The following is a 27,890-nucleotide window of genomic DNA, read 5'->3' as shown; positions in this document are numbered from 1 at the left end:
AGACCTTTACAGATTGTTCAAACAAAATTATTGTTGAGAGATAAAAGTGTACACAACATGAAAGAGAGGAATGACGAAGGTTTATAAAGTTGCAGATAACACTGCTGGCTTGTATCAAATGTCTTTCCAACTTCTTCAGAAGGTGCCACCCTCTAAAGGGATAAAATTAACAGCTGCCCAGATCTGAGCGCTCTCTTTTGTAGCTACCATCTGGTGGAACAGTCCACTTCACACTACCACCATTTTGTTTAATGTGTAAAACAGAACTGTTCAGGAGGACATGTTTATAAATATATTTTAATTATCTGTAAAAAATGTTATGCAGTTTTTTCCCCTCCCCTCTCTCATACAGAATTGTTCATATGGATGTATTAAAATGTTTTAATTTCATTGTTCTCCAATTATGTTATTGCAGTTTATTGGATATATTATACTGCCTTTATTTCATTTTTCTCTACCTGTGTAATACAGTTTAATTGTATGTATTATAGTGGCATTTATTACACTGTTTATACTTTTATAATCCGCCTTTAGTTTCCATTAAACAGGCAGAGGATAAGTGAAGTTAAATAAACAAATATTTTTTAAAGGTACAGTGAGCCATCTGCCTCTTAGAACAAACCAAAATACTACATTTTTTAAAACGACTATCAAAAGTGGGCAGGCACAGGGAGTTGGGGGGAAGGGGAGTCCTTCACTGCTTGATGTAACTGCATTCCACAAAGCATTCAAAAGAAAAAAAAGTGAGGAAAAGCATGTTTTCCCAGTAACAAATATTGCTGTGCTAAAAAATGAAATTTCCCCACTCGATACACAACTGAGTTATACATTCCTTTTGTAACAAACAGTTGAGATGTTCTATTAAACCAATAATAATTTCAAGTATTCAATAGCATACTCTAGGATTAAAGGTACTCTGAAGAAACTGAGAAAACAGACACTCTCAATGCTGGAGATACAGCAAAGATCCTGTTTGTTTTCAATGCTCTTAAGCATGCAGGTGTAATCATAAAGTGTCTCAAAGGCAACATGGGGGTGACTCAAGTTTTTTTTTGCATTTGTATACCTTTCTGTTGATACCAAATGCAAAAAAGCTTGAGTGGTACCATTTTATCCAATTTCAACTTTAGCATAAAAGAACATATTATGATTTTCCTACCAAGAAAGCATTCCTGGTTTAGAAAGTGTATGAAACGTATGTGTCCAGGTAAAATACTACATGAGTGCAATTTGCACTGTGTATCACAGAGTGATTGCACTAGGAAGCCATGGCTACACAGTAAACCTATTTACACACATGACTCGCAACACCCTATGTCCAACCACTTTAAGGCTGCAATCCTGAAGGGGGGAGCCAAATTGGCTTAGGAGCCAGTGCGACCCCGCCCCAATGTAAGTGCCCATTTATCCCAGTTTAAGGGGCACTTATGCTGGCTTGGGGGCATTCATGCCAGGACCGGTAACCCATGCTGCTGCACGGGACTGCACCACTGGCACTGCTACGCTCGCAACGAAATCCTGGAAGTTGGAGCCCATGCTGGCATGGGGGGGGCATTCCCGGGGCGTTCCAAGGGTCAACATTCCCGGGGCATTCCAAGGGTCAACTTCCCAATCCCTTTTGCCCTGAGAACGCCCCCTCGAGCAGCGGCATTGCTGCGGCACCTCTTATGGTGGCGTAGACTCACTGTGTGCTATGGGGGCTTTTTCCTTTCTTTTTTTTGTAATTGCTTTTGAGGGCAAGTTGAGGGCAGCAGGAAAAGAGGAAGACCCAACAAGAGATGGATTGACTCTATAAAGGAAGCCACAGTCCTCAATTTTCAAGATCTGAGCAAGGCTGTTAACGATAGGACATTTTGGAGGACATTGATTTATAGGGTCGCCATGAATTGGAAGCGACTTGACAACACTTAACACACACAACTGCTTTGTTTTTATATTCGGCAGCTGGGAATCCTCGGAGGAGGCAGCACGAATGAGCCATTCCAGGCCACTGCAGATCTACCCCCCCCTTCACAAATGGGATGCACATATGGAAAAGCAGGTCGATCTAAAAATGTTTTTCGTGTGTACCATCATAGCATTGTCCTTTCCAGTGATTCTTGTCATCTCATAATGTGACCCAAGTAAAACAGCCTCAGTTTAGCCATTTTAGCTCCTAGGGAGAGTTGCAGTATATTCATGTACTAAAATAATTAAAACAATCCTACTCCAACAGGTTACTAAATGATAAGACTTCTCAAATCTACGCTCCAATGACCAAAATAAGAAGAGAAAGAATCTGCAATGTCAGGAAAATGGAAACGCTATTACGTGCCCAAAGGACTGAAGCTTCTCCATCGTGGCCCCCACTTTATGGAATGGCCTGCCTCAGGAAGTCAGGAAGGCTCCCACTCTCCTGGCTTTCTCCAAACTATTCTAAACCTGTATTATTCAAGAGAGCTTTTCGACCCAAGCAACAAGGGTTGCACTGTACAAAATGATTCACAAAGTTATTGGATAAATTATTAGGGACATAGCTTGCTGTAAATAGGACCCTACTATGTAATTTTAGCATCATTTAATGCTTTGCTTCAGTTCTGTTTTTAGATTTCTGGTTGGTTCTACAACCTTAATACTATTGCATTGTTTACCGAATCGAGACTTTCTAGACGGTGAAAAAAGGTTAGCCTCTGAAAACATAATAGAACATTTTAAGCTCTACTCAGACGGTAATAACTAGTTATTTTTAGGGAATGTTTGTACATTTTAAATGAATAATCTATTGTGCTCTAGCGTTGTTCTTTAGTGGAACAAAAATATTGATTTATGATTTATAGTCTGCCTTTGTGACTGGGACGCAAGGCAGGTTACTCAGAGTGAGTCAGTACACTCAAGAGAACGGGGCATTCCCTACTGGAAAAACTTCATATGGCAAACCTAAGTGGTGCCGGGGTTTTTAATATTACTAAACCAATCACTCATCCAGGTGCGTTTTTTTAATAAATCTCCACTTCCGTAGCAAAGCCGACCACAAAAGAGCAGGAACAAGCAGAGCTTGCTGATAAACGAGGAGGTGCCAAGCGGACACGGGTTTCTGGAAGGGAAAACATTGCACCAAGTCGGCGAGCGGCAGAAAGTGGCGTCGGCGACCGACTCCGCCAGCGCACAGCTCCGTTTCCCCTGGAAGCACTTTGGTCGCGACGCACAAGGAAGCCCCGCCGCTCCGTTGGGGGGGGGGTCCCCCACCCCACCCCTCTCCCGACCGCCCCATCTCAGGACGGGGGCTCAACACGCAGAGGGGACACGGCGGACCCACAAGCCTCAGCCCCTTCTTCCAACTTTCCCCACAGAGACTCCCTTGAAGGTAATTCACAGTGGGTATCTGAAGAAGGGAGCTCTGTGGCTCACGGAAGCTCCTACCCTGCCAGAAAATATTCTTGTTAGTCTTTAAGGGGCTACTGGACTCTGGCCCTTTTTTTTTTTTTTAATTGATTAAATAAATAAATAAATTATTTTTTCAAATCTTCAAGTGAAGAAGTGAGCTGTGGCTCACGAAAGCTCCTACCCGACCAGAAAATATTTTTGTTAGTCTTTAAGATGCTACTGGACTCCGGCCCTTTGCTACTACTTCAGAGACTCCCTTGGAACTGAAGGGTGACCGAGGAGGAAGCGGCGGCGGCGGCGAGCCGAGAGGAAACGGTCGCTTTCCCACAGGCGAGCAGAGAGGCCGAGGCACGGACTCGGCCCTCGGCCTGGGCTCCCCCTCCCCCCCTCCCCCCCAGAGGCCACTTACCGGCATCATCTTCGCCCCGAACCGCATTGAGGCGGGTGGCGCCGGCTCCCACCACCCGGGACCGAGGCGGAGACCAACGGCCGGGGCCTGGAGGAGTGCGGCGGCCTCGCGTGCCCAGGAACCTGTTGCAGGCGGCGCTCCCGGGCCGGTGGGACGGCCCTCGCGGGACCGGCGCCTCTCTCAGGGCCCAGCGCCGCCCCGCGCCCTTCAGCTTTGTCTCGCCTTCGCGCCCCCACCCCTCCTTCCCCGCCGCCTCTGCTCGCCACAAACAAGACGGCCGCCGCCCTCCAGCCTCCTCCGAAACTCTCCCCCCCCCCTCTTCCGCTGGCCCGGCAGGGAGGAGCTGCTGAGTCCCACCCCCAAGGCGGGCTGGGCCGGGTGAGGCCGACGCTGCGGGCTCCGCGGGGCGGCCCTGCCTCAGCGGCGAGGGGGAGGGAGATTAATGCCTGAGGCGGCCCTGCCGTGAGTTGGGGAGCGGGGCCGCGGCTTTCCCGCCCCCTGGAGGCCTGCTGAGAAAGGGTGGCCGCGCTTGGCATTCCCAGCGCTGGATCAAGAGTTTGAAAATGTTATACAAAAAACACCGCTTTGAAAGGGTTTTTTGGATACCGCGGCTTATGAATAATTTGAGACGTCTTCACAGCCCAAGGGGCCAAACAAAGTTCGAACCGTGTTTTTTTTATAACGTTTTCAAACTCTTAATACATCGGTGGGAATTCACAGAAAGTGCGAACGGTATTTTTTTATAACGTTTTCAAACTCTTAATGCATTGCTGGGAATACAAGTGCGGTAACCCCTAAAGTGTCGCACCTCGCAATGCTTTTAATATCCGGAGGCAAGGCTGGCCGTTGGCTTGACCGGGATTAGGGAAGGCTGCCGGTTCTGTGCGTGTGTTAAGTGCCGTCAAGTCGCTTCCGACTCACGGCAGCCCTATGAATGAAAGTCCTCCAAAATGTCCTGTCTTTGACAGCCTTGCTCAGATCTTGCAAACTGAGGGCTGTGGCCTCCTTGACTGAGTCCATCCATCTCTTGTTGGGTCTTCCTCTTTTCTTGCTGCCCTCAACTTTTCCCCGCATGACTGTCTTCTCTAGTGACCAAAATACGATAGCCTCAGTTTAGTCATTTTAGCTTCTAGGGTCAGTTCAGGCCTGGTTTGATGTATAACCCTCTGATTTGGGATTTTTTTTTGGCCGTCCACGGTATCCATAACACTCTCCTCCAACACCACGTTTCAAAGGAATCTACTTACTTCCGATCAGCTTTCTTCAATGTCCAGCTTTCACACCCATACATAGTAATAGGGAATACAATGCCGGTTCTAGAGAAGTAGAAAAGAGCAAGAGGCCAGTAGCACCACAACTCACTTCTTCAGATACTGCTCCTCCATTGTGGAGACCTGCCTCGGGAGGAATGGCCTGCCTCAGGAGGTCAAGAAGGCCTCCCGCTCTCCTGGCTGTATCTGAAGCTGTGGCTTAAGGCAGCTCATACCCTGCCAGAAATTAAAGTCTTTAAGGTTCTGCTGGACTCTTACTCTTTTCTACTGCTAGTGACAGTCTTAACACAGCTACCCATCAGGTTCTAGAGAAGGACAAGGTGGCGAAAAGCACGGCGACACCTTTCACCATCTGCCAACTTGAGCACGGTGCCGCCAGCGAGAAAGAGCACGGGCACAACGGCCTTGGGCTTGAGTCGCAGCCCACTGGGGAGCATGGTGGTGCCTGGATGCGCCCAGTCCCAAGTCAACGTGGCCAGTGAGGAGCAGCACAGGCACAATGGTGTACAGCTTTGCCCTGTGTCAGCTAGAGCTTGGTGCAGCTGGTGAGATGGGGTATGGGTATGGCAGCACCTGGCCTGGGTGCAGGCCATCTAGTAGGGTTGTCTGGTCCCCCCAGGTCACGGTCGGGAGTGAGGGGGTATGGTTTTCTGCTGCAGGTTGGGAAACTCTTGGTGATTCCAGGGGCGGAGCCTGAGGAGGACAAGGATCTCACTGGGGTATAATGCCAAAGAGCCCACTCTCCAAAGCAACCATTTTCTCCTGGGGAACTGAGCTCTGTAGTCTGGAGAGGAGCTGTGATTCCCAGGGATCCCCAGGTCCCACCTGGAGTCTGGCATCCCTAGCATCTGTTGAGGAGGAGGTGGGGAGCACAGTGGTGACCATCGCCATCCTGGGCATCTTGCAGCCATCAGGGAGGAGTATGTTGGCCATGCTCCTTTCCAGTCGTATTGCACCCAAGCCTGCACCTGGCAAAGTCATGTGCTGCCATGCTCCTCTCCACTATCCCCCATGGGCTCTGAGACAAGACAGCAACTCACTAGGATTTTGCCTGGTACTACCCCAACTGTAACTCCTTTCTCTAACAGCAAATCAAATTACCTTCTTCCTCCTTCACCTTATTGTGATGCTTACAAGCATGCTAACCTTGCTCTATTTTGCTGGGCCTACCTCTTTCCCACACCCTGTTTGGGATCATTTTGCTTATTTTGGTGACAAAGGCCTTTAGAAAGATTTTGCTGTATGCTTCCAAGGCCTCCTTCCCCTCACTAGAAACCCACTCCTGCTTTTAGCACAACCACTTTGCTAACACGAGGATGAGTGATACAGAAGTTGAGCTTTGTGGAATTTACTTCCCTCTTTGGCCTTTTGCTACTTAAATGTATTGGTTTCAATCTAGAACAGACTTTTATGTCTTTGATTTTCCCAGGACTTCAGCAAATCTTTTCTCTAATTTAACCTCATAAAAATAAATATATGTGTTTTTAGTGGGTCATGGACTTTGAATCCTGTTAGGAATGCTTATATGATCAACCAACATAGCAGAAAAATTCCAGAGAGGTCCTTCAGTGTTACTACTCTGAAGATGCCTGCCACAGTTGCTGGCGAAACGTCAGGAAAGAAAATTCCAAGACCACGGTTACACAGCCCGGATAACCTACAAGAACCAATGAACTCTGACCGTGAAAGCCTTCGACAATATTTTGAAAGCCTTCGACAATATCCAGAGAGGTAGTTTGTGAGTCTGTTTCAGCAAAACAAAACGACTCCATTAAATGCCACAAGACTTTGTTTTAGCATAGCAAAACTTATCAATAGAAAAATTAGGGGAAAGTTTCTATCCACAATGTACTCCATGACAAGCATTTATACAGTCAGAAGAGAACAATAAATATAGCGGTAGCAACAAGGGTGAAGCTTCAACCAGTATAGTTTACAAAATTACCGTGTTACTATTCTCTTGCTGTTGGTGGAAGACCTTCACATATTATGTGGAGACTGAAGGGGGGCATCCAACCACTCCAAAACTAACATATACACAGTCCAATGACAAAATGTCCTTATTTATTTTTTTATTTCAACAGCAGTGCTGGGGAAACAATTACAATGTTAGTCTGGCTCATCCCAAAATGATTGAAATTTCAGCATAACTGAACTTTTAAAATGTATGGGCAGTTTTCTTGTGAGGGTAGATTTATTGGAACACTTCTTGCAGAAAATGGTGAGGACTATTTTGCCTGCAGGATATACTCATTAGACTTGTCTTTGTAGTTTTACTGCACTCATTATCATGAATGCTATCAGAATAACAATCCCAGCCCCATTCTGCCTGAAGGCTTTTACAACATACTGAATTTCAAACAACTCACTTCAGGAGGCAGCTGAAAAACTGCTTCTTCCCTTGCACCCTTTATCTCTGCAATATATCTAGCTTCTTAGGGCTCTAGAGATTTTCTTACACTGCTGGAGATTCATTTGTGTTTGCAGAAATCACTGGAGTAACTTGACTGACATACACAGAGAAAGTATTTCAGTAATTGCTGCTTTTCTTGAAGCCCAACCCTGCATTTTAATCTCTATTTTTAACCTTTAAGCCTGAAGGTTTAAGTGCAGCTTTTTTTCTACCACATCAGGAACTGCTGTTTAACAGACATTATGTTGGGCTGTGTGAACTTGTGTGCAATGAAATGTCCTTTGGTGACGCTTCATGGAGAACTGGCTCACACTGAGGATCTGACTGACTGCTGCATGCGGAGCAGAGAAAAAACTCCTCCACTGTTTGCACGTGTTTCTTTTTGTCTGGTATACATTTTTTTTTGTCTGTAGCATGTGACTCAGCGCACCAGTTGCTTACTGTGTTGTGCTATTTTGGTTGGCTGTAATAACAAGGGAGATGCTTCTCACACGGGGAGGGGCTGTGGCTTAGTGGTAGAGCATCTGCTTGGCATGCAGAAGGTCCCAGGTTCAATCCACAGCATCTCCAGATAAAGGAACTGGGCAAGTAGGTGATGTGAAAGACCTCTGCCTGAGAGCCTGGAGAGCCGCTGCCAGTCGGAGTAGACAATACTGACTTGGATGGACCAAGGGTCTGGTTCAGTAGAAGGCAGCTTGAGGTGTTCAGCTGAACCATCTGCAGCTACTTGCTCTACGTGCACCTAGCTGCAATGTTCCTGCTTTTCGCTTGTTGTTGGTATACTTTTAACAGGACTGAATAGTTTAACCGAGGGACTGAAGTGAGTAGTATCTTGCCTTGTGTTGGGTATTTGGAGTCCCCCAAAAATATATTGAAAGTTTACTTAGGTCTGTGCCTGGTACAGACATGTCAAGGTATTTTCACCAGGAGAAAATGGCCGCTTTGTCAATTGGACTCTATGGCATTGAAGTCCCTGCCCTCCCCAAACCCCACCCTCCTCAGGCTCCGCCCCAAAAATCTCCCACCAGTGGCGACGAGAGACCTGGCAACCCTATACACAGTATAACTATATCTACTTATGCATGTTTAATTTATACATCTAATGAAATGAGATCCAACTCATTAATGCTCATATTGCTCCTTTTAATGTTACCCAGCACCATTTTATCTATTAAAACCTGCCATTCTACAGAGGATGCTTGCAAAAACTTTATCTGGTACCCCCCCACATACACCCTTTTAATATGCAACCTGATAAAGAGTTCGCAAGAATTTGAAGGCTTAGCTTGCACACTGCTTTGTGTTATTTTGGTTGGTCTTAATAAAAGGTAGACATGGCTTTTGGATTCTGCACCTGTGTTTTCCCTTTTGCTCAGAAGGTTGATGAGTGAGAGATTCAAAATCATCTCAAGGTTATGCATGCATATACACATCCCAAACTGCAATCCACAGAAACAGAATGAATGTGTACTTCTTAGAAGGAATTCAGCGTGAGAGGAGGAACCTGATTCTATCCACTTTCCAACTTTTTTAGAACACAGCTTGACAAGAATTCACCTGCAAGTCGCTCTGTCTTTTCTCAGACCTGTTATCACTGCAACCAGTTCTCAGCAGCCTTTTGATACTTCTAGCCCGATGGTTTTACATTTGCACTACAGTAAACTTTTTAACCTCATTTTCATAGTTGAGTACTCTTCTGACACTATGCACCACATAATGGCATTCACATTTTCAAGGACAGTGACGATTGGGGCTTGAGCAAACTGTTGTTCCTTTTGTTTCTGTGGATTTCAGTTAAGGATGTGCAGAACCTCGGGATGCTTTTGATTCTCTCATCCCTGCAACTTTGATCCCCAACTCTCTATTTTGATTTTGCTTCTCCATTGTGCAAATTAAACTCAATAATTATTTTCATGACATTTTCTGTTTCCTTGCCCTAATGTTTCCATAAAATACACACACTTTTCAATATATATCTGTCTCTATCTAACAAGAAAATACTGAGGTGACTGAAGTGATAGCCTAGGAACATAACACCACTACTGTCTCCAGGCTTGCTCTGACTAGGGCTTCTATTTCTCACTGTTTTAATATCTAGCTTCAGAGAATGATGCGAATGTACTTCAAAACAGGAGCCCTTGTAAAGCAAACGTCTGAGCCCATCTCTGGAAAGGTTTGCTAAATGCCTGCTGCTTCTACTAATCCTTATCCCAAGGCTAAGCATTTGTGTGGGGGAATAATGGTTTGTTATACTTAGCAATCAATTCTGCTGCACACCGGTGGCTGCTGAGAGCCCAGGCACCTTTTCTGGGTCCAGGATGCACTTCTTCAGCCTAAAGACATCCAGCAGGTGTACTGCAGCAAGAAAAAGGGGGGTGCAGCAGTCACAGCACCACTAGATAAGCTATTGAGGACTATGCTCAAAAAACACCTGTGAGCTGCACAAAGCACAGTTGGGGTAGGGGGCTTAGCAACAGCTAGGGTTGCCAGCCTCCAGATAGTAGCTGGAGATCTCCTGCTATTACAACTGATCTCCAGCTGATAGAGATCAGTTCCCCTGGAGAAAATGGCCGCTTTGGCCATTGGACTCTATGGCATTGAAGTCCCCTACCTCCCCAAACCCCACCCTCCTCAGGCTCCGCCCCATAAACCTCCCACCGGTGGCAAAGAGGGACCTGGCAACCCTAGCAACAGCACTAGCGGCTTGGGTGCCCAGCAGCCACATGAAGCACCAGCACCACAGAGAGAGGGTGGGGGGGTTAATTCACCTGCGGCACTGGCCAAGGGTGTCCATGGGGGGGGGGCAAGGGAGGTCACTTGCCATCCCTGGAATCCTAACATTAGTATTTCTTTCATTTACATTTAAACACACACAATCCAACAACACAGAAAAAAGCACTGACAGAGTGATCTGAGACCACTCTTGGTGAGGGAATAGTAAGCTCCCGCTTTGAGAGCAGGACTTTTCTTGAGAGCTAAGAGGACCAGCAGGCAGCTTAGTCCTGATCGAATGATGTTTCACAAGATATATACACCCTATACTTACAATGATAATATAAACTGAGCGGCATATATATTTGCATAAACATGACCTACTACATTTTAATGTCAGTATCGCTTGCTTACAAAAGCCCTCCAGGACCTGAGTAAATTTCTCCTCTTGGTTTGGACCCTGCCAAGGGCCTCTTCTCCAAGCAGAGATCGAGAGGCAGATACTCTCGTGGGATATCTGCCGCGGGAATTTAGTGATAGTCCCATTATGAATTATATGTTGTTTTAGAGGCAGAGCAATTCTTTCAACGTTTCGCTTTTTGTTCTGTCTGTCAGTTGAGCCAAACAGAAATAATGATAGCTTCAGTTCAAGGATTATTCTAATGTGCAGCTACATACATTTTGTGCAGTGGCAAAAACACTGGGCATTATGAAATAGGCTTTTGTGCAGCAGGTTGCATGGTATTTAATAAAGGATTCAGTTGTTTCTTAAAGAGGAATTGATGAGAGAAAGACATAAAGTGGAGCAAGAATTACCTTGGCTAGCACAGCCACTGCAAGTAGTGCAGGAAGGAGCCAAGCACTGTTCTTTCTGTCATGGTAAATAGCCATTGGAAGCATCTCTGTTTCCCCCTCTTCCCTCCTTCTCCAAGGATCCAGATGTTGATGTCTTGAGGGCCAAGCAGGGATGATGCTACTAACCAGCTGTGTAGGGAGTTTAGGTCAGCACAGATATACTTGGATTTATTTTAAATTTCATTCTGGTACAAAGTGGTACAGCAATAGTCTGGAGAGAAGGAAATTTTAACTAAAAAGATATGCAAAGGATTAGCAACTGAAGTGACCGAACTGAGCCTATAGGTCCATGTTGGCGAACCCATGGCACGCGTGCCGGAGTGGGCACTCAGAGCCCTCTCTGTGGGCACGCTAGGGTAACTTAGGAGCCATCGCGTCTACCCTTGGTTTGGAGAATGGAGTGGCTCCAATGCTCCCCCAATGGCCAGCCTCTTCCTCTCTGGCCTCTGCGCCCCCTCCCGAGCCTCCCGTCCTGCACTTCCGGAGCTCCTAAAGGCCTCCCCGGTCGGCGTCTGGGCCCCTCGCTCTCTCTCAGCTGAGCATTGGGTGCATTAAAAAAAAAAATTGTTCAAAAGCATACCAAATACAAACTTTTACCTTTCAATAAAAAGTTGTTTGTATCATTGAAAGATCTGTTATTGTGTTTTTCTTTTAAGACAAAAGATGTTAATGTTTTAGTTGTTTTTTCTAAACTAAAACCTCAGTATTCAGGTTAAATTGCCGTGTTGGCACTTTGCGATAAATAAGCGGGTTTTGGGTTGCAGTTTGGGCACTCGGTCTCTAAAAGGTTCGCCATCACTGCTATAGGTTAAAAGAAATCAGGATAACTACACCTTTCCCTCTCTGTCCTTATCTAAACACCAGTGGTGCAGAGGTAAATTTAGAGGTACAGGTTTTTTTTCCTGATTTACCATGGCTAGGGTTGCCAACCTCCAGGTTCTAGCTGGAGATCTCCTGCTATTATAACTGATCTCCAGCTGATAGAGATCACTTCCCCTGGAGAAAATGGCCACTTTGGCAATTGGACTCTATGGCATTGAAGTCCTTCCCCTCCCCAAACCCCACCCTCCTCAGGCTCCACCCCTCCCATCGGTGGCAAAGAGGGACCTGGCAACCCCAACCATGGCCATGCCTCCAAGAAGTGCTATAGAAAATGCTTTCCCCTCTATTCTACTGAGAAGATAAAGCAGCAATACAAGCAGAGGCTTTTTCCCTGGCTGCCCAGACCCCTTAATCCCAACCAGCTCACCTCCTGCTGGGGTCTGTCTCAATAGATTAAATCCAGTCAGTTGAGAAAGAACCTGTTGATGGCATCATTGTCCTGGCTAAGGAAAAAGAACTGGTTCTGCGAACCCCCTCCACTACACCCCTGCTAAACAGACACAGACCTTTTTTTGGCCAAGCCAGCAAGAACCCTTTCCAAAGGCAAGAGTGGTGCAGTAGTTTCATGCAGGCAAAAGCCGTCTCAAGCAGCAGCAGCGGCTTCTTCCTGCTCATCTCTTCAGCAGACCTTTGCTCTGGTAGCAAAGTGCTCTAATATGATAGGTCCCCAACCTTCGTTCCAGCCCTTTCTGTAGGATCCTTTGCCTTTTATTTCCAAATGTTGTGGGTGTATATTAGGGTTGCCAGACCCCCCCCCCCCCGGCCACTGGTGGGTAGGGTTGCCAGGTCCCTGTTTGCCACCGGCTGGAGGTTTTTGGAGCAGAGCCTGAGGAGGGTGGGGTTTGGAGAGGGACTTAAATGCCATAGAGTTCAATGGCCAAAGCGGCCATTTTCTCCAGGTAAACTGATCTCTGTCACCTGGAGATCAGTTGTAATAGCAGGAGATCTCCAGCTAGTACCTGGAGGTTGGCAACCCTACTGGTGGGGGTGGGGGTAGGGTTGCCAGATCCAGGTTGGGAAACTCCTGGAGATTTGGGGATGGAGTGTGGGGAAAGCAGGAACCTCAGTGGGGTACAATGCTACAGAGTCCTCCCTCCAAAGCATCTATTTTCTCTAGGGGATCTGATCTCTGCAGTCTAGAGATGAGCTGTAATTCCGGAGGATTCCCAGGTTTCACCTGGAGGCTGGCATCCCTAGTGTATGTAGCCTTGTGAGCCTTACATTTTCTTCCTCAAGGCCTCTATGTCTTGATAATGGTGTTGAGTCTCTGTCCCTTTATGATGGATTTCTCCAATAATCAGAGTGCTCTTAGATCTGGAATCAGGAAAGAGGCTATCCCCGTTTCCTGCGTTTTAGCTACACCATAAGACAGAGGGGTACACTGACAGCATGTTAGGTGAGCCCATTCCCTACCCACGGCTCAGGGAAGACAAGCAAGCCACTATAACAGCAACTGCAGCAAAGCACAGGCCTCTGTTGTATCATACTGCACTTTCCAGGATTCTTGGTGCTTTGTTTCTGTTGGCCAACATTACTTTTGCCTTTCCCCTATCCCGGAAAATTAATATTTGAAGAAGCCTCCTATCATATTACTTAATTTTCTGGAAGGTTCAGTTTAGCACAAGATCTTCAGGAAGGCAATATCTCAATAACATCCAGACTGAGGCTTTACAGTTTGAACTAGGTATGCTTCCAGTCAAACTGGAGGATAGTTATCATAGTTAATATAATTAAGTCTGCAACCTATACCTTATTTAAAACACAAGTTCCATGTTACAAGCAACAGCAATGCAGTTTGAGCAGCCATTTTATAAAGATCCTCCAGTAATCCCTGTTCTACTGTAACAGTAAATATGAACAGAGTCTTGAATATATTCCACGGGGGTGGGGGGATTTTTTGTCACAAAGAGAAAATACTAATCACCACTATTATACCATAAAGGTTTCTGAAGGGAAAAGGGAAAAAATGCACAGCATTAGAGGCTACAAGGATTTTATAGAACAAATTCTAACTACTTCAGAAACCTACAAAATAGTTGCTACAAAACTTCAAATAAATTGTTAATTATGTATTGCAGTACAGTTACAATGAGCAAAAACAGTAGAATTTATTATGTTTCACAGACGGTGTGCCAGCTACTTTCAAGATCTCTTCTTCAGACTGTGACCTTGTTGATTTGTAACTATCATCCAAACTAAAGAAATTATCCTTTATGAAACACATGTAGTGTAGAACAATTAAGCCATAAATTCAGATAAGTATATGCAGTCTGGAAGGCAATAAGGCTCAAGTGAAATACTGTAATTGTACTGCAATACATAATTCACAATTTCTATGAACTTTTGTAAAAACTATTTTGTATGTTTTTGAAGTAGTTGCAATTTGTTATATTCATGCCTTGCAACCTCTGGTGCTGTGTGCTTTTTTCCTTCTTCTAACAAAGGTTTGTGAAAGGACATAATCTCATCCCCAAGTAATTTGAAGTGAAGTGTTTTCTTACTGCCCCCATCTTTGTAAAGCTTTATTCTTCCCCCTGGTTGCCTGTCTGCCTTTCTTCTATTAATTTTGAGTTTTCCTTTCCTAATCTCTTTCTTTTACAGAAAGCTTGGAAGTGGATGCTGTGCCTTCAGCATGTACACTAGGGGAAAGAGGCTTAGAATAAAGTCTGCTTCAGTTTAGTTTTACAAGTTGTGAAACAATTTTAAAGTTGAATTATTACAGGGATCCATTCATTCGCTTTAGAGAGCAACCCAGCTACGGGAAGATGAAAAGGTGGTTATTATGTCCAGTAAACTGGATACACTGAGGCAGATGGGGACATAGATGGTAAGTCCAGAGGAGGTTTTATGTGACCAGGTGGTCACATAATAGCTGTTTTGGGGGAATGAAGCAACTGAACGAAAGGGGAAAGATACTGCCCTTGTACAAATCTATGGTGAGACCACACTTGGAATACTGTGTACAGTTCTGGTCACCACACCTAAAAAAGGATATTACAGAGCTTGAGAAGGTGTAGAAAAGAGCAATCAAAATGATTAGGGGACTAGAGCAACTGCCCTATGAGGAATGGTTAAAACACTTAGGGCTGTTTAGCTTGGAAAGAAGGTGGCTGAGAGGAGACATGATAGAGGTCTATAAAATTATGCATGGTTTGGAGAGAGTGGACAGGGAGAAGTTTTTCTCCCTCTTCCATAATACTACAATGCGGGGTCATCTGCTGAAGCTGGAGGGTGAGAGATGCAAAACAGATAAAAGGAAGTATTTTTTCACACAACGCATAGTTAAATTGTGGAACTCCTTGCCCCAAAATGGGGTGATGGCTGCCAACTTGGAAGGCTTTAAGAGGGGAGTGGGCATATTCATGGAGGAAAGGGGTATTCATGTCTACTAGTTAAAATGGATGCTGGTCATGATGCATGCCTGTTCTCTCCAGGATCAGAGGAGCATGCCTACTATCTTGGGTGCTGTGGAACACAGGCAGGATGGTGCTGCTGCAGTCGTCTTGTTTGGGGGCTCCTAGAGGCACCTGGTTGGCCACTGTGTGAACAGACTGCTGGACTTGATGGGCCTTGGTCTGATCCAGCAGGGCTTTTCTTATGTTCTTATAGGAAAATACGGTTGTGGGTCCTGATAGCACACCATATAGCATGGAGTTTAAAATAGCCAGCACAATCATACAGCGACACTGCCGTTTTTCTCTTGCTCTTGATAAATCAATTAACGGGCAGAGGCGGATTTCAACAGGAGTCCTCCTGCCATAAGTGGGCGCTTGGCAACCCTACATAGAGTTCATCCTCCAAAGCTGCCATTTCAGGGAAACATCTCTGTAATCTTGAGATCAGTTGTAATTCCAAGAGCACTCCAGGCCCCTCCAGGAGGTTGACAACCATAGTGTTGCGGGAAAAACCAAAAGCAGGATTTTAGGATTGAAGGCACAGAGACCTAGGACCAGTATTCTGGTTTTATTTAGCAGCTGCTAGTTCCAGCTTTGCTCTCAGGAGCATTACAAATAAGCTGGACCCAGAACAAAGAGGTGCAGGATATTTTATAACTTTCAGCAAGCTTATTATAATACATTATCTATGCATATTCTATAATAGCTTTTTACTGGATACAGAGTTTCAGCTAATAGCTTATTGGCTGATTATAATATTCAGCCCTTTTCTAATTGGCTCACCCATACAAGAATATCATTGGTTAACATAAATGCAGAAATAATATCATTGGTTTATATAAATTCTGTTTGAAGTTCATCATTGCACCTGGCATACTATCTGGCCACCATAAATCACATCCCTCCCTTAAGATTCCTGGGGCACCAGTCTTTCTTCCAGTATCATTCTGGTATCTAGTTAGCCTTGAACCAGCCAAGTAACACTCCTTTCTGGTTTTTTGGTATTTTTTCCTGTTTGCCTCCTTCTGTCTGCCCCTGAATTCCAAATCTTTCTTCCTGGGGCCCTCTTTTGGAATTTAGTGATTTTTATTTTAGAGGCCTTCTGTCTCATTAGCTATCACAGGAACCAGCTCATTGGTGCCTAGAAACTCACACAATCTTAATTCAAACAGAATTTTCCTCTAAACTATTAATTGCAGTTTGATGCTGGGAAACTGATTTACCCATAGCCCAAGTACAAGCTGAAGTAATTTGGATCCCTTTAAAACCAACATGTTTTAGGAGGGAAAGCCATTTGGGACCCCTGCCACCACTATGTAATGGAACAATATTACTTGCTTAAGAATTAAGAGCAAAAACATGTCCAGCACTAAAATGATTAACCACTGTTATTCCACATGCTAATGTTAAAAGGCCCAAGCCTTTTATTTAGTTATTATTTTATACCATTGGCAATAGCAAAACTAATTACCCACCTACAATTACAATATTAAATCATGGGTAGTCTTTTGCTACCATAAAATATAAAAACAAAGAATGGGCCAAATTGCAGGAGCAACAGTAATCCTTAGCCATGTTACAAGTTCAATGCATGTAACATATCTAGCAAGGTATTTGGTTATTTGTAGCACCTCAATATTCTGTTGGTTTTTAGTTTGTAATAAGAATAATTTTCTACACAACTCATTGCTGTTCAAAAGCTACTCTGGTCACATGAACAGCAATCAGACATCTACCTGTTTGTGCAGCTCCCTGTAAAGTGCATTGAACTTGCCCCCTCTTCCAGCCAAGGGGATTAGTGAGACCTGTTAGTCAGGTGATTTAGTCAGAAATTAAATACATTTTAAAATCTCTCAGCCATTCTGTATTGGCAATGAAAATCTAGCTTTCCAGAGAATTGTAGCCTATAAATTCTCCAGTAGTCCTTGAATGGCGAGTCAGTGAGTCATAAAAACATCATGATTATGTCACCAGCGGTGCTTTTCATTGGCCAAGTCCCAACAATGTTTCTTAGCAATGCCTCTGAACATCCAAACATTACAATTAACTCTTTCATGTGATAGAACATACACTAAACCCTTTTGAAAGCAGCATTCCCTTCTTTAAACTTAGATTAAAGGCTGATGCTTTGTTTCTAGAACTATCAAGGTGAACTACGTATTTCATTACTGTTCAAAAATTACCTTTCAATTTTTAAGTCTTCATTAGACAATCATTCCACATTTAGAACTTAAGCTGGGAGGAGTAGACTAGCTACATTCCTTTCTTACTGAACATTTATAAAATAGTTGGTGGATAATTATGTACGTACATCTGTAAATAGTTATGTTACCTATTACAGTTATTATAACAAACCTTCTACCAAGTGTAAGTATTGCATTGAGAAGGAAAGATCCAGAGAGTAAGAAAAGATTTTAAAAGTTACTGAGGCAGTAGCTACTTAGAAGTAAACTCTTCCAGTAGGACTTAGAGATAAGTAAATATGTATTCAATCAGACTGCACAAACCTTTTGATGAAAATTATATTAAAGAGGAAATAATTAGAGCATTTACATTTGCTTTTCTAATGCTCTATCTGTATTGTTTTTATATGCTAAACTAAGCTATTTTTCTTCTGCCCCATGTGGGGCTCTCCAGCCACCCTGGGCAATTCCCAAAAAGTCACTCACTCAGACGATCAGGTCAGAAGCAGGTAAACTTTATTGTAGAAGCAACAGGCCCAGCCAGGCCCTCGCAAAGGCAAAGCTGCTAGTGACTACTTAGAAAATACTGCATAGTTTTAAACATGTCTACATCACAGGTGCATAACCCAGAGGCCTGGGAAAGGGATTGATAGCACAGTCTTGGGCAGGAAGGCAAAGCAGAAACCAAAACAAAGGACTTGCTCGTTAGCAGTTGCTTGTTAGCAGTCAAGGACACGGGGGGGGGGGGGGAGGGAATCACTGGGAGTGAGAACATACCAGCAGAGGCCTGACTCATGTCAAGAGCCTGGCACTCGTACCAGACTCTAGCCCAGTGATGGCGAACCTTTTAGAGACCGAGTGCCCAAACTGCAACCAAAAACCCACTTATTTATCGCCGAGTGCCAATGCGGCAATTTAACCTGAATACCACCCCCAGAGGGGGCCCAGAGGGAGAGGCTAGGGTTGCCAAGTTCCTCTTTGCCTTGAGTGGGAGGTTTTTGCGCCTGAGGAGGGCGGGGTTTGGGGAAGGACTTCAGTGCCATAGAGTCCAATTGCCAAAGTGGCAATTTTTTCCAGGGGAACTGATCTCTATTGGTTGGAGATCACTTGTAATAGGAGGAGATCTCCAGCTAGTACCTGGAGATTGGCAACTAGTTCCTTAGTGTTTTCTCTCTACATATCAAGACAAATGGAAAGGTGTTTGGAGGATGGCTTGTGGGCACTTCAAAGGTGGAATAGGACTGCATGCCCCTCCGCCCGCACAGACCCAGAGGGCGCCGGAGAAGCCGCTGGAGGGAAAGAAGGAAGGAAGGAAAGAAGGGAAGGGAGAAGGAAAGGGAAGGGAGGGAGGGAGAGAAAGAAAGAAAAAGAGAGAGAAAGGGAGAAGGAAATGGAGCAAGGGAGAGAAAGAAAAGTAGGGAAAGAAAAGGACAGAGGGCGACAGAAAAAGAAAGAGGCCATTTATGCATGGGAGGTTTTGCCTTGGATTTGCCACTCGGTGGGGCGTGGCGGCGGCGGCAGGCTAGTGAGAGGCGAGCAGGGTAGGGCAGAGGACGCCTCCTTCGCACCCACCGGCCAGCCACGCCCCTCCACCCACACAGGCCCAGAGGGCGCCGGAGAAGCCGCCGGCCATGCCGAGTGTGGGCGCTCGGCTTCTGTTCCCCGCTCTCCCACCCACCTGGCCGGCCACGCATGCTCCAGTGGCGGCAATGGCGGCAGCTTCTGTGGGAGAGTCCGGGGGCCACCGCCAATGATGTCGGAGGTTCCCCACCCCTGGGCTACAGCCTCTCCCATCCGGGGCAAGGCAGAGCCGGAAAGGCCAGCGGCTTGGAGGAACCACGCGTGCCGGCAGAGAGGGCTACGAGTGCCGGAAGTGGCACCCGTGCCATAGGTTCGCCAACACGGCTCTAGCCGCTTGTACGGGCAAAACCAAGAGCAAATCAACACAGTACCTAACACCCTTTTGCATTACTTGGAGGAAAACTGTCTTCGTTTGAATGAGGATATAAATATTGCCTGAAGTTTCATGTTAAGTAATTATGTTAATTCAAGATAATTTTGGAACAGTAGTTCTATGTTTGGAGTCAATGGGTTCAATCCTAAACAAAGAATGTTACAGAATGATAGGGTTGCCAACAGGTAGGGCCTGGAGATCTCCTGGAATTATAATTGATCTCCCAGCAACAGAGATCCCTTCCCCTGGAAAAACTGGCTGCTTTGGAGGGTGGACGTTATGGTTCCTCCCTTCTCCAAATTCTGCCATCCCAAGGCTTCACCACCCAAATTTCCCAACCCAGAGTTGGAAATCCTAATTTTCATAGCATTAGGTATACATTCACTATGCAAAAGTGAGGTTGCTTTGCCACTGCCACAGAGTAATGTAATCTCACTGACATCCTGTCAGACTCACTTGGAGTTTTTCTTCACTTGTTCTCTGACACCTGTGAACCAAGCATACTTCTGAGAGAAGGAGCAGGAAGCTTAGGAACAATCATGCCAATCACACAGGCCAACTTCATATTCTACAGGTTGACCGGGGTTTCACATAGCAGTGCCAAACTTGTTAATTCCCTGAGGCTCACCAGGAATCCATTTATTAAATGACAGCATGACTTTAAATCCAACTGCTAAGAGATCATCAATAATTGTAAATTTCCCAAGGAGCATCTGCTCCTGAAGTACTGATAACACTGGTGTCAACCTAAACTGAACTTGGATAGAAAAGCACTGTACACCCCATTTCTGTCATCCTAAACAGAAATAATTGATTAAATAACATGCACGTTTCTTTGGCTCCGCTTCATTGCATTTGTTTTTGAAGTATTTGATTTTACAGACTTCCTAATTTAAACAAAAGTATCTACATTGGTAAAGTTCCACAAACTTGCACCATAATGGGTTTTTACAGATGTTTCAAGTATATTTCTGAAGTGATGAGGATCAATAAAATTGTATACAATAATTGGTTGCTAGAGTATCCTCTCTTTTTCTTTCTCACCTTTTTGCTGTTAAGTCACAGCTGACTTGCAGTGACCCCTGTAGGGTTTTCAAGGCAAGAGACATTCAGAGGTGGTTTGCCATTGCCTGCCTCTGCCTATCAACTCTGGTATTCCTAGGTGGTCTCCCATCCAAATACTAACCAAGACCCATCCTGCTTAGCTTTCGAGGAGATCTGATGAGATCAGGCTAACCTGGGCTATCCAGGTCAGAATTATCTTTTGTAGGAAGAAAAGACTGAAGAAAGGTTATTTAATCGTTAGTAACATACAACGCCTCCTGATGGCCAATGACAGATGTGTAGCCAATGAGAAGGAGGGCACCTTGACAATCTTCTGGGCATGAAGTATGGGTCACTGAGGGTGTGTTGGTGAGGTAGTTCAGAATTTCCTGCATTGTGCAGGGGATTGGACTAGATGACCCTGGTGGTCCCTTCCAACTCTATGATTCTATGATTACACATCTTAAAATAAGAGTCACAGTGGCTAAAGCCTGCCTTGGAGTGGCATCATTATTTTCTTCCCTTATTGCATTACTTCAAGCAAGAGGTTCAATGCCTTGAAATCCATAAGACAAGGGGATGAGCAGGCTGAAAGACAACCGGTTCCAGGGCTCAAAACAAGCAAGGATCATGGTTGCAGAGCAAAATAAAGCATTCAAGTAGCATCAGCTGCCATGATGACTTATTCCCCAAGCCAAATCCTGTTCATAAAACATCAGGAATTTAAACAGTTCCAACCAGGAAGGCCATGTGTTACTTTAGACTTGAGCGCCGGTTGGCTAGGCAGATTAAAGATGTAATCGGCATAGAAGCTCAGGCACTGCCAATCCGTGTGTCTATAGAAAGATTTGAGCAATTGCTCCTGGGTCTGGCACAGGGTATGATCCAGCTAATGCTAATCCTGATTGTTTTCAATAGACGAGTTGAATAAACAGCAGAGTTCTAAATTTTGATTAGGTAATTTAAATTAAGATTTTCCCCAGCACTAATATACTAAAACTATGCCGCTGATAGGTTTAGCAAAGTCTGTACAGAGTGTACAGTTAATGAGAAGAGTGGTAGTAGTGTTCAGGTCTGATGAAGCCTTGCTCCCTAATCCCACATAACTGGGTGTTATGAGTTGCTGCTCTAGCCTGGCTGGTTTTTAGAATCCATGCCAGAAACTAATTGTGTTGCTGAAAAAGCTGGTATTCCCAGGCTCTGACTTTGGCTGAGCAGCTGTAGCTAGGGTTGCCAACCTCCAGATCTGGAGATCTCCTAGATTATACCGTAACTGCTCTCCAGACTGCAGAGATCCGTTCACCTGGATTAAATGGCTTCTTGGCGACTGGACTCTATGGCATTATACCCTGCTGAGGTCCCTCCCCTTCCCCAAACCCCACCTCCAGGCTCCACTCCCAAGTCTCCAGGAATTTCCCAACCCACAGCTGGCAACCCTAAACTAGTCAGATACAGTTTTTGTAATTGCAGCCTTTAGGATGTCTAATGCTAGACTACCAAACTAAGCCTAAAGCCAGCTTTTCAGTCACTTTATCAGAGAAAGTTAAGAGTAGTGGCCAATTTTCACCTGAGGGAGATTTAGGACTGTATTGCTAGTACCATTTCAGTAACCAACCCAAAGATCATAATGGTTATATCATCTCTCTCTCTCTGCCATCAAGTCACAGACTTATGGCTACCCCATAGGGTTTTCAAGGCAAGAGACAATCGGTATGGTTTGCCATTGCCTGCCTCTGCGTCATGACTCTGGTATTCCTTGTTGGTCTCCCATCCAAACACTTGCCAGGGTCAAGGCTGACAGTGTGTGACTGGCCCAAGGTCACACAGCAAGTTTCCATAGCAGAGTGGAGAATCAAACCTAGGTTTCCCAGATCCTATTCTGACATCTTAACCACTACACTACGCAGGCTCTCTATGTCCTCTACACTTGAGTATATTTAAAGACTGAGATGCAGGAATTAAGGAATGAGTTTGGTTTGGTTTTTAAAATAGCCAGAACAACAAAGGAAACCTATCAGAAGCAGCCCTGTTTTCCACCCAGAATTGCCACTTTCCAGCTGTTTTATTCTCTGCTGGGAAACAAGAGATAATCAGAAGTCTTCCCTAGAAGAAATAAGAGCATTGGTGTTCTCTGTTTTATAACTAGCAAAGTGGAAGACAATAGTAAGAAGTTCTACTATATCAGATTCCCAAAGCAAAAATGTGGATCCTTATCAATCCTGTGTTACTTCCAGTCTGCCTAAAATCACAACTCTTGCTCTCTCTGGGCCAAAGTAGAAATGGCAGAGGAGAGCCCTGATTAGGGCTTTTAATGATAATAATTATTTTAAAACCTAATTAGCAGTTCCAAGCATCTGCTTTTGAAGAGCAGCAAAATGGCAATGAGAGAAGAGCCATCTAACCCTTCAATTCTGTGCCATTTTCCCAGTGTAAATTAACCCCTGAAGCTACAATTAGAAAATAAAAGTCCAGGTACAAAATCTGCATCAAGGGAAATATACTTGCTATACCAGGAAACTCCTGGATAACACTACAAGAAAGAAGATGTACTTGGCTGAGCCCTCACAGTAGTATATACTTACAATGCAGTCAGTCCTAAGCAGAGTTACACCTTTCTAAATCAATTGAATACCTTAGAAGGGTGTAACTGTGTTTAGGATTGTACTGTTAACCTACTAATTAATCATTCCTATTGACTACATTACTATGTATGGGTGTGAAAGCTGGGCATTGAAGAAAGCTGATAAGAAGAAAGTAGATTCCTTTGAAATGTGGTGTTGGAGGAGAGAGTTACGGATACCGTGGACTGCCAAAAAAACAAATCAGTGGGTTAAAGATCAAATCAGGCCTGAACTGACCTTAGAAGCTAAAATGACTAAACTGAGGCTATAATATTTTGGTCACATTATGAGAAGACAAGAGGCATTAGAAAAGACAGTCATGCTAGGAAAAATTGAGGGCAGCAGGAAAAGAGGAAGACCCAACAAGAGATGGATTGACTCAATAAAGGAAGCCACAGCCCTCAATTTGCAAGATCTGAGCAAGGCTGTCAAAGATAGGACATTTTGGAGGACTTTCATTCATAGGGTCGCCATGAGTCGGAAGCAACTTGATGGCACTTCACACACTCACACACACACACACACACACACTGACTATATTGTAGAAGGAAGTTAAGAAAATGAAGTAATTTGTTAGGGAAGGGGTGAAATTGAGTGGTTAAGAGTAAAAACTATAAACCAGGCTTACTTACACAGCTTTGTTTATGTGAATGGGTTTCCTGTAAAACAATCACCAGCACATTATCTCTGTTCTTGGTAAGACACAGGGAGTTCTTTTGGGCAGCTGACAGTCTTTTACCATCACTGTTGAACTGGCATAAGAAAACTTCTTTCTTGATGTTGCATTTCTCATCACTCTTCGAATCATCCATTTCTCCCCAGTGCTTAATCAAGTAGCAACTGACAAGCTAGTAGTTAATATTTCCAGGAACACTCTATAGAAAGTTAATCACTCCACCTCCTTAAAGGGAGTGTGGATTTTGTAATTGGGATAGTATTGCAATAGAAGAGACAAAGGTAGCTTGTCAGGAACAGGAAGATCCCTGTTCTAGACCCTTTTCAGTCTGTCTTCAGGCCAGGCTATGGGACGGAGATGGCTCTGCTAGCTTTAGTTGATGACCTTCAACTGAGTGTAGACAAAGCCCAAGCCTCTCTGTTGCTCGTATTGAATTTATCTGCAGGCTTTACAACAGTAGATCATGCCATCTTGTTGAGGCCCCTGAAGGCAGAAGTAGGTATCAGGAGATGTGCATTGAACTGGTACCAATAACTTCTCATGGGTTGGCCTCAAAGAGTTGCTATTTGAAACCAGTGTGAAACCTATCTCATGGGTTCCACAGGGTGCAGTTCTCAGGGTGCCCTTAGGACAAGGGTCGGCAAACTCATTAGTCAAAAGAGCCAAATATCAACAGTACAACGATTGAGATTTCTTTTGAGAGCCAAATTTCTTAAACTTAAACTATATAGGTAGGTACACTGTTTATTAACTTAATAAACTTTAATTAAAGTTTTAAGTCTTAATTAAACTATAGGTACACTGAATAAAATTTGATATCATACTTAATAGCGATCTTATTTATTGATAAAAATTAAATTGTAAGTCCCTGCCATTTCCCCCTCCCCGTCCAGAGTCCTCGTCTGGAGGCCTGGTCTATCGCCATAAAAGCCTATTGGTAGACCTGGCCTCCGGCTGAGTCCCATTGGGAGGCCAGGTCTACCCATTGGCTTTCTTGGCAGTAGACCTGGCCTCCGGAGGCCCATAGAAGCCAATTGATAGACCTGACTTTTGATGGAGTTCAACTGACCCTTGCTGACTCAGTTAAAAGCCTTGGAGTCATACTGCATCCAGCTTTATTACTGGAGAAGCAAGTTAATGCAGCTGTAAAAAAGGCTTTCTACCAACTCAGCCTAGCCCTCAGATGGCCTTTACCTTGATAGACTTGACCTGGCCACCAGGCTCCACACCACAGTAACATCGAGACTAGACTACTGTAATGTACTGTACATTGGTCTCCCCTCAAAATCAACTTCAAAACTCCAGCTAGTCTAGAATGCCGCAGCTTGGCTATTATTATCTGGTGCTAGATGGAATGTGCATATTAGTCCCATTCTGCAGATGCTCCATTGGCTGCCCATTTGTTACCAAGCTCGATTTAAGGTATTGGCCTTGGCCCCTTTTATATGTGGGACTGCCTCTCTCCCTATGCTCCACCATGACAACTTTGCTCATGTCATTAGGGGCTTCTGCAGGTGCTAACCTGCACATGGGCAAAATCAATAACTGCACGTACATGTGCTTTCTCTGTTGTGGCTCCCTCCTTGTGAAATGGCCTGCCCAAGGAGGTCAGGAAAGCTCCCGCTCTCCTGGCCTGCTGCAACCTATGCAAAACCAAACTATTCAAGGGGGCTTTTCTGCACAGGTAACAGGGTTACACTACAAAATGGTTCACAAACTTACTTAAATCAATGATTGGGACTGTGTTTTATACTGCTGCTTATAACTTATTGTAAGTAGGATCCTATTAAGTAATTTCTGTACTGCTTAATATGTCATATTAATAATTATGCTGTGCTTCAGTTCTTGGTGGTGGTTCCAGACTTCTAAAATCCTTATGCATTGGTTACTGAATGTCCCATTTTGTTGATTGCACTGTGTAAGCTGCCTGGAGTCTCCATGAGACAGGCGAACTATGAATAATGTAAATAAATAAATAAGACGTCCGAACTCCAAGCTAGATGAATGGCTTTCTGTTTATTCAGTCCTGAACATTTAGCCCTGTAGCATGACTATAGCCTGACTGCTGAAGTTATAAGATTAAGCGGGCAGTAAACTGCTTGTTTAGTTCTCAACCTGGGTGGTACAGTGCAAGAAGGGGATGCTTATCTCCCATCTCTGTGCTTCATGAATGGACCTGTTTTGCTGCCCTACTGATAGGTGCCAGCCCATCAAGTTTGCTTTGACTTTGAAAGGGAGTTATTATAATACCTGACATTTCTGAGGCAAGGCTTACTCACAGTACACCATTGCATAAGGAATCTGCATACAAACGGTATATATCTTGCCCTCCACCCCTCCCTTTTCTTCCTTAGAGCCTCATTGGGTCTAGGTCTGCTCCCTTCCTATCCTCCATGTTCCTGTTATGTGTCACACCCTGCCTGAGCTCCCTGAGCACTTTTGCCCACTCTGTAGACCACTGACCCACAGCAACCACCCCACAGCCTCTCTGTGAGAAACCCCATCCCATATTCTAGAGGTGGTGTGTTCTTTCATATATGAATATTTAATAGGTTCAGATTCAGGTTCAAATTTATTGTATATGGTCAAAGGCCATTACAAAAATTAATCTAAAAACACAATAAATCCAGATAACAAACATTAATAATAGCAGGAAAAAAACATGCTTTCCAGAAGTGCCAAAACTTGTAAAGATTTAATATCTAAATCAGTTTGTAGGATGTCAGGCCATTTGCTCATCTTGACTAGGGCTTTGACTGCCTCTGGCTCGCTAGTATCTCTGACACAGGCAAACAGTTCTCTGCTTCCTGCCATCCCTTTGGCACTCCTGACCTCCACTGCTCAACACACACTCTTACCCACCATTCACTATGGCACTTACAGGAAGGATTAATAAATGAACATTTGCCTGTACAGTATTAACTGTTGAATAAAACTGGTTTAATATAATCTCTAAAGCACACACTGTTTCCAAATGAAAAACTTTGGCATTTTGATGGTGGCTGATGGTAGGCAAGCTGCATAATACTGCTGTCTCCAGCTGTAACAGAACACCATGCAGCCTTATGATGTGAAGTTGCCATGACTCTTCTGGGCAGGTTGACCATCTGCTGGTATCCATATCAGCTAACAACAAAAGGTACTGTAGCAGAGGTTATATCTGTATGCATACTTAGGTAGCCATGGACAGAAGCTGATGGTGTAATTTCTGGTAGGAACCTGGAAACTGGTTTTGTTCCAGTCCCAGGAACTATTCATAAGGACCGTCATTCCACTCTGGGTGCTGACATTCCAGTTGTAGAACACTTAAAATCCTCGGCACCATCATTCCATCCTGGGGGCTTCCACTGCAGTCCTAAATCACCAATTCTCTTCCTTGGAACTGTTATGCCAGTCCCAGAGCAGTTTATCTAGTTCCAGAAACCGTCATTCCACTCTGGGGCATGTCATTTCAGTTGCAGAACACTTATGCTACTCCCAGGGACCATCGTTCCACTCTGGGGGATGTCATGCAAATCTCAGATCAATCTATCTATGCCAAGACACTGTCATTCAAAATCCATTCTGCATTTTCCTGTTGACATGTAAGACTGCACATTGGCAAGCTGATGGAAAAGATCTAAGTGACAGCCAGGTGATTGGTGATGTCACATGACAGCTCAATGACTGAGCAGAAAAACTGGCTTGCACTGGACTGAGCTAGATGGTCCTGGAGACAAGGCAGCCAACAGTTGATTGGCTGGGAGACTATGCCAGTTATGTATATAAGTGTACTATGTGTGTATTTGGTTGTGGGTTGATAGAAGTGGATGCTTTGCGAAGCACTTTGACACTGTGAAATAAAATAGCACTTTTGTATATGTGCTGACTCTGCGGTATTCACTCGCCTCTGGGGTGTCTGATACTTCTTCCAAACACCAACATTTCCTTGCAATTTTTGTATGTTGAATTGTATTTCAGTGGAGCCCATGTGAGTCAATTGGCACTCCTGGCTCTCATTATATCCAATGGGCATCCATTCCAGCATCTCCCATTGTTCCCAATGGACAATGGTGTGACTGGTTTTAGAGCATCCTGGGTAAGCCCTGCAGCGTGTTTGCATGCCTGCACAG

At 44.5% G+C, this 27,890-nt stretch overlaps 1 protein-coding gene across 1 annotated transcript in view; it reads right to left on the bottom strand.

The window, feature by feature from the left end:
* Positions 1 to 3,907, bottom strand: part of TP53BP2 (tumor protein p53 binding protein 2) — a 53,393-nt gene extending 49,486 nt beyond the window's left edge. Inside the window, exon 1 of the mRNA XM_056852664.1 lies at positions 3,773 to 3,907. Coding sequence (XP_056708642.1) covers positions 3,773 to 3,799 — 27 coding nt within the window. The 5' untranslated portion in view covers positions 3,800 to 3,907. The remainder of the gene's footprint in view (positions 1 to 3,772) is intronic.
* Positions 3,908 to 27,890: the final 23,983 nt, after the last annotated feature.

Source organism: Euleptes europaea, chromosome 7 (assembly GCF_029931775.1).
Source record: "Euleptes europaea isolate rEulEur1 chromosome 7, rEulEur1.hap1, whole genome shotgun sequence".
Lineage (NCBI taxonomy): Eukaryota > Metazoa > Chordata > Lepidosauria > Squamata > Sphaerodactylidae > Euleptes > Euleptes europaea.
This window is presented reverse-complemented; position numbering and strand designations above follow the sequence as displayed.